The following is a 7,288-nucleotide window of genomic DNA, read 5'->3' on the forward strand; positions in this document are numbered from 1 at the left end:
ACACCACCGCGGGCAAGGTCCAACATACACGCACACAGACACTACCCAAGGTTCAGCTGTGGGCACAGCACAACAAGCCCAACACAGAAATGAGGCAAGCACAACACATAAACGCAAGACCTCTTTGCTATGATCGTATTAAGCTCATGCTTTATAAGCTACCACGAAAGTCTGAACTGGCGAGATGGATAGATAATAGGTTTCAACAATCCTTTCAGTCCATTAAAACAATAGCTTATCGACATCGAGCTATATATATTAGGGAGGAATAACATGAAGATGATTGAACTTCAAAATACTAGGGTGTCTGAACAATAGTACTATGCGTTGTCACAAGAGACATGTGAGAGAAAGAACAATAGTATTCGGTGTCGTGACTCCTCCTATGCATTGCACTCCTATGAAGATCCTTAGTTATTCTCGGGCTATTGAGACATATTAGATTCGAGTCCTTTGGGCCCGCTTCATCTTTGCAAACTCGACCAGCCTATCAACGTCTGGCAGAACCAGCTTGGCAGGTTCCAGTTCGCCAAAGTGTTCCATCCATGCCAGCAGAAGCGGTGTCTTGGTGGCGTGAAGAAGCTCCACACCACAGAGCACTTTGGTTCCTTGCATCCATGCGACCATACCACCCAACACAGCATCAACATAGCCGACGTTGTCTCCTCCAAAGAACGGCTTCCCCTTGGAGCATTCCCTCAAGGCCCCCTCTAGCATCTCCACCGACGCTAGTGTTTGCTTTGTCCCTTCATCTTGCTCCTTGTCTGTCTTGCCCACAAACATCTTCCACCATGGTGCGATTAGCTGCAAATACATATGCATACATACAAACATATACACAAACAATATATATTACGTACTGCATCGACAAACTAATAAAACCGGCACGTGCACCGGTAATGGTAACTAATGATAAACCTTGTTGTCAATGTAGGCGGCCCAGAATCGAGCCCTAGCACGTTGGTAGGAGTCGGCAGGGAGGAGGGAGGGTCCTATCCCATGGTAGACCTCATCGATGTACTCCAAGATGGCTAGTGATTCGCAGATGGGCACACCGTTGTGGATGAGCACGGGCACCTCCTTCTTCACCGGGTTTGACGCGAGGAGAAGGTCGCTCTTGTTTGCAAGGTCCTCTTCCTGGTACTCGTAGCCCAGGCCCTTGAAGTGGAGTGCCAGCCTCACTCGCATCGCGAATGGGCTCCTCCATGTCCCTAGGAGCTTTAGCTCGTGCGCGTCTTCCCCTGCTGCCACTTCCTGCTACGCTAGCTCAAATAAATAATCGATGATTACTGCAATTTTTAAAAAAAAATCTATGTAACATGCATAAATTCTCAATCAAAACAAAATATGTACAAAGTTTGAACTAAACTATACCGTACATACCATGCCGCCGGCTGCCGTGTAGGGATTATTGATGGAGGACGAGCTTACGATGAGCTTACGGTTCACCGTCGTCGAGGAAAACACGAAGCGTGCCCTTGAAGGTCGTCCGGCTGTTACCGGCGGACGCGTGCATGCTGCCGACAGGACGACCTGAGAATTAGGCAAAGCGAGTCCATGGAGCGCCATGGCAAATGTGCGTGGCTGCGTGCACACGTAGGTGGATTTGAGCTCGTATCTAAATATGCTTGTTTGGTTTGGTTTGGTTCCGATCCTGGAAGATAGGTAGGACCGTTATACATACGCATGGACGGTGGAGGGCTGAGCGTACCAGGTTATAAATGGACCGCTGTCAAATGTTTGCTCTCTTGCAAGAGCATCTCCAACAGGCGCGTTTTGCCTCGGCGCAGTATAATTATTTTACAGTGTTAAAATAATCTTTTTGCATGCGGAAGGGACGAAGAGATTTTCCAGATGCACAAAAATATGGCGCTCGATCCGACAGCCCCACCTGCAGCAGCCCAAATTTTGCAGCACGCACAACCCGACACCCAGAATTTGTAGCCCGGGATACCTTTTTAGCGCGTGCGCTAAAGTTTTTCGTGCGCGCTCTATTTTACAGCGTCTGCTGGAGCGCTGTTTTTTATCTCGGACGTAAAAAACAATGGTTTTAAGCGCGTGAGGCATTTTTTGGGCGCCTATTGAAGATGCTCTAATAGCCTCCTGTTGTGCAACTTTCCAACTACAGTCCTGTATATATCATCCTTGCTGTGTCGTCTGGTGCATTTGCACTCCCAACCATGGACTGAAAAAAAAAAACTGGAGTACAAAGGATCCCATGTCTCCGTTGAACTGCACTACATCACGGATAATTTGTACCCAGCTCCTTGTAGGAAATTAACTACAGTATGATTTCTTTACCGGATCAGAGTTCTCTTTAGAAACTGCTTTATTATGTTAGAATAAATCCGAAACATACCGTTGATCATCTGAGGACCAAGCAATCACACAAGAACGACATCGAGATTTGTTAACGAGGTTTACCGATATGCCTACATCCCTGAAGCCTGACTATGGGCGCTCCTCCCCATGACACCGCTACAATACCGCGCCCGGTCGCCCTGGACGCTGGCACATGCCGTCTGCTTCCCCTGCGTTCCGGTGCTATTATTTTGTCATAGGTTACATCGTGTGTCTACCCCCGCTATATATGAGAGGCTTAGGATACAAATGTCCTACTAGGACACGACTTCACATCCTATGTAAACATAATACAACTCTAATCCAACTGTAACCTACCTTGTAGTCAATGCGTCAAGCTTCCATGTACATTGGATTTGAGCTTATCCCATGAGTACCGCTGCTACTCTAAAGACTCCATATGACTCCACCTGCAACATGTAGTTCCTTCTTTTCTTGACCACAGTCAACACTCGAGCAAAGTTAAGTTCATATCACTCTAGTTTGCGCTCCCAACTTCTAGAGTATCAGTCCAACGCCATCACACACTGATCACTAACCTGCGTGAAAGTGAAGAACTCACATATTGGGTGTCACACATAAGAGTTACCTGAACTCAACATCACCGCTCCTTTCTTAACCGTCTGTCTGAAACTTGAAGAAATTTCACCATTACTTGTAATCATCCCGAGTCAAATTCGCAGTTGTCTCATCACATGTATGACCACCAGAGCCCTATCCCGTCTCCATGTCCCGTGCGTACTGCACGCCTCGTCACTATTACCGCGTCGAGCCTCCGCTGTCCCGGTCGAGTCTCAACGGTCGTGAACCCACACCACTCAACCCCCACTGCAGAGTACCACCGATCATCACCGACCGATGACGAGTTTTATGCTTCCATCAGACCACTGGGCTCCAGTCCAAACTGCATGTCACTCGCTTTTTCCTCTTGCTGAATAGGCTTCGATTCCCTGGATCCTTACATCGTAGCCCCTCAATCCAGCTCCACCTTCAATATGACTCCATGGTGGTTGTACTTGCCACCCCGCGCCTCGTCGACTCCAAACTCTCATGTGCACCGTCTTGAATCAACTCCGCTCCATAGTCTTGTCGAAGCCACACAAGCCCTCGGGGTCTGTGCCACGTGTTCCACGCCCCAGAAGTCGGTCACCATCAGCATCATGCTCCTACGTCGTCGTCGCCGATCCCACCACCATCTTCTGTACCAACCGACTCACGCCGATCACGTCAGACTGTCTAGTCCGACCCAGCCGAACTTGTCCGGCTACATGACACGCTCGAGGCTCCCAAATCGTCTTCCATAAATTTCCATCCATCCCATGATAATTCCATCTTAGCTGGCTTGACATCTTGCAACAACGCCTTCAAACATCCCTGTTGTGCCAATAAATTTTTCACCCTTGTCTGCCATAACCCAAAGCTTCCAGTTCACTTGAACTTCTCCACCTCAAAACCTAATACCCGTTGATGCCATGGTTCTTTGTATGGCTGACCCTGCGAAAAATTATCTGAGCTATTACCGCGGCGCTGAAGTACACGAGCAAAACGCAACGTGGTCTCGCCTCTGTGCACTAATAGCAATCCACCAAAATTTTGGCCTTCACGTGATCTACTCCTGTCTTCGCTCAACTCCCAATGCTAGCAATCTACTCCGGCCCACCTCCTAGTCATTGTATAGTTGAGGTTGTAGCCCACCTTGTACTCCATATATACGTGCGCTATGCACCTGTCAATACATCGAGTAGCATTGCCAAAATATTCGTTTCCAACATGGTATCATACCTACGATCCTAACCCTAACCCCTGCCGCCGCCGCCGTGATCCCATCGCCGCCGCCGCCGCCACTTCGTGCCGCCGCCGCCTCGCGCTTCCGCCCACACCCCGCAGCGCCGCCACCCGCCGCGCCGCCTCCCGCCACCCGCCGCGCCGCCATCCCCCTCGCCGCGCCGCTTCACCACGCACCGCCGCACTCCCCTCTCGGCTATGGCCTCCCCCGGTTCCTCCGGTACCACCCGCAGCCGCCGCACTAACCCCTTCGAAGGCCCCGATCTCGTCGTCATCCGCGATCTCAATATCCTTGCAAGAGAGCTCTGAACCCGCAACGGAGATGGAGGAAGCAGCAGCTCTGCCATGCATGGCCGCAACGGAGATCCACAGATTTTCCGACGCCGTCAAGCTACCGTCTTTGAAGCTAACAGAGGCACAAGTAGTGGCTCTGAACCCGCTACTGCTACGGAGCCGGTGGAGATTCGAATCTGTGATAAAGATGTTGGGGATCAGCTGGCTTTGGTTGGCCCTAATCCACCAATGAAAGCACCGCTGACCAAGGTCCTTGCTGACAACCCGACAGAGGAAACCTTGGCACTCGACCAAGTGCTTTCGGAAGTGCACCAGCGGCCAGCTTCCTTCCTCATGTCTCCTAGCGAGCTGCAGGCGGAAGGTGGGCAAGGCGTGCAGATTACGGGTGAGATGCGGTCTGAGGACGAGCTGTGCATGCAGGATGCGGACCCCCTGTCGCCTCCCTTGCATGCGCCCCTGCATGGCAAGGACGCTGTGGATGTGGCCCCCCATGGGCACGCTCTCAGCGTTGGGGCCACCCTCGGTATGGCCGAGCGAGAGGGCGACCCACCTACTCTCTTGCTCGGCCCGAGCGACGACGGCCCCAGGATGGGCCTGTTAACCGGCCCAATGCTAGATCTGGCCACGCCCTTGAGGGGCCCCTCTCCAAGACGCCCGGCCCAGGACGCCACCCCGCTTGGGCCTCTCTCCAGCCTGCCTTCCAGCTCGGTAGATGACCAAGACAGCAGTAGCAACATCCAGATCGAGACCTTCCTCAACAACTGCTCTGCCCCAATCCCGGCTCCGCTCCTCCCATCCCCCGTTCCACTGCTGCACAAGCCACACGTCTCCGGCCGCCCCCCGGCGATAGGGAGCACAAGATCCATGGATAAAGCGCTGCACGTCCTGAAGAAGAAGGAGGGGATCGCTGCAGCCACTGGCACCGAAGAGGATGTGATGGACAAACTCAAGAACATCTGCAAGAAACCCCTCCCCTCGGGCTTCATTACGGCTGTCTCCTCCCTGATTTCCGCCTCCGGTCCGCCTCAGGGTGGCGCTCCGAGGGTGCCCAGCCTGCCGGGGATTGAGTCAGCCTGACAGTCGTTCTTAGATGTTGTACTGCTGTTCTATACAAGTTTCCAATGTTAGTCTGCTTCTTCAGCTCTATTCAGTTGTTCTACTTGCTGCTTGTAGCTGTTACCAGTTTACCTGCTGGCCGGGACTGGGTCCAATCTGTTCTGGAGTTGGACATGGCTGTGTTTTTCAGTTTGTGCCCCTGTACTGGGGAATTCCTCTCATTTGTCGACTGTTTCCCTCAGTTTTCTTTATGGAGTACAACATACTAAATTGGAATGTGCGCGGTCTCCACAACCTTGCTAAGCGAAGAGCTATCCTCATGTTCCTTGCTGAGCACCAATGCAACATCATCTGTCTTCAGGAAGTAAAAATGCAGACCATCTCAGCAGCTTTCATTGCCGAAACACTGGGGGCCCGTTTCTGTGACAACTTTATTTACAAACCAGCTAATGGCTCTAGAGGGGGAATCCTGATTGCCTGCTCCGCTGACATTGCAATCACTCATGACCCCCTTGCTGATGGGCCTAACGCCATTACTGGGCAGATTATGGACAGGAGCAACAATGACAGATGGACCATCTCAGCTGTGTACGGACCCCAAGATGATGCGGCCAAGGTCCTTTTCATTGATGACCTCAAGGGACTCAGGCAGTTTGCTCTACCATGCTGGATGGTCCTTGGAGATTTTAACCTGATCAAGAAAGCCGAGGACAAAAATAATGGGAACATAAACCTGCAGATGATGGGAAGGTTCAAGAGTGTTGTTGATGAGCTGGAGCTAATTGATTACCCTCTCCTGGGCAGAAAATTCACTTGGTCCAATGAGCGTGACATTGTCACCCTGACTAAGATCGACAGGATCTTGGTCTCCAAAGATTGGGACCTTAAATTCCCAAATTACCAGCTCACCCCTGCATCCTCTTCAATCTCTGATCATTGCCCCCTGCTACTAAAGCCAATGCATCAGCGCCACTTCAAAGGATTCCGATTTGAATCCTATTGGCTAAAAAAAGACGATTTTTTGGATACTGTTAATAAGGCTTGGGCAAAGCCAGTTGTTTCATCTGACGCAATTAGGGTCCTTCATACAAGACTGTCAAGAACTGCAAGGGCTCTGAAGAAGTGGGATAGAATGGAGACCAAGAGAGCAAGGGCTCTCTACAATGTGGCCACTGAGCTGATTTTCCTTTTAGACCTGGCACAAGAGGAGAGGCAGTTAACTGATGAAGAAAACACTCTTAGAAAGATGCTCAAGCTAAAGCTTCTGGGGTTTGCTGCTGTGGAAAGAATGCGGTGGCGCCAGCGCTCACGGTTAACAAGGATCCGTGTTGGAAACGCCAATACTAAGCTCTTTCATCTATGGGCAAATGGGAGGAGGAGGAAGAATCACATACCTACCCTTCAGGGGCCTTCTGGCATGGTCCATGAGCACACTGAGAAAGCCAAAATTCTGCTTGATCACTTCAAGTCGCTAATGGGGAAGGCACAACATCGCAGCCATGCAATAAACTGGAACTTTTTGGAAATGCCCACACTCAACCTCCAGCACCTTGAGGGCAGCTTCACTATGGATGAGCTGAAAACTGCAGTTTTTGAGATGCACTCCGAAAAAGCTCCAGGTCCTGATGGTTTTATTGGTGGCTTCTTCAAAAAATGTTGGGGCATAACTAAAGATGATCTGTTGATGGCCATAAACCAGCTCCATAGCCTTCGAGTAGATAATTGGCACCTTCTGAACACGGCACACATCGTGCTCTTGCCGAAGAAGGACGGCGCTGCACTCGCGTCCGAG

General features: G+C 50.9%; 1 protein-coding gene across 2 annotated transcripts; it reads right to left on the minus strand.

The window, feature by feature from the left end:
- Positions 1 to 222: 222 nt before the first annotated feature.
- On the minus strand, positions 223 to 1,692 carry LOC125513083 (putative glutathione S-transferase GSTU6). Of its 2 annotated transcripts, none has more exons than XM_048678131.2 (3): positions 1,384 to 1,692; positions 919 to 1,257; positions 223 to 804 (listed from the first exon to the last, which is right to left on the minus strand). In XM_048678131.2, the coding sequence occupies exons 1-3, from the start codon at positions 1,567 to 1,569 to the stop codon at positions 439 to 441; spliced, it is 891 nt and encodes a 296-aa protein (XP_048534088.1). In that variant the 5' UTR covers positions 1,570 to 1,692; the 3' UTR covers positions 223 to 438. The 2 variants fall into 2 exon arrangements, with proteins under 2 accessions (XP_048534088.1, XP_048534089.1); XM_048678132.2 differs by having other exon boundaries at positions 919 to 1,254; positions 1,384 to 1,691.
- Positions 1,693 to 7,288: the final 5,596 nt, after the last annotated feature.

This window comes from Triticum urartu, chromosome 6A, assembly GCF_056163025.1.
Source record: "Triticum urartu cultivar PI428250 chromosome 6A, HENAU_Tu73, whole genome shotgun sequence".
NCBI classification, from domain to species: Eukaryota; Viridiplantae; Streptophyta; class Magnoliopsida; order Poales; family Poaceae; genus Triticum; species Triticum urartu.

Coding starts and splice junctions, on each gene's coding strand:
- LOC125513083 (XM_048678131.2), bottom strand. CDS start 1,569: ATGGCGCTCCATGGACTCGCTTTGCCTAATTCTCAGGTCGTCCTGTCG. Junction 1,258..1,383: donor ACACGGCAGCCGGCGGCATG/GTATGTACGGTA, acceptor GAGCTAGCGTAG/CAGGAAGTGGCAGCAGGGGA. Junction 805..918: donor CCGCCTACATTGACAACAAG/GTTTATCATTAG, acceptor ATGTATTTGCAG/CTAATCGCACCATGGTGGAA.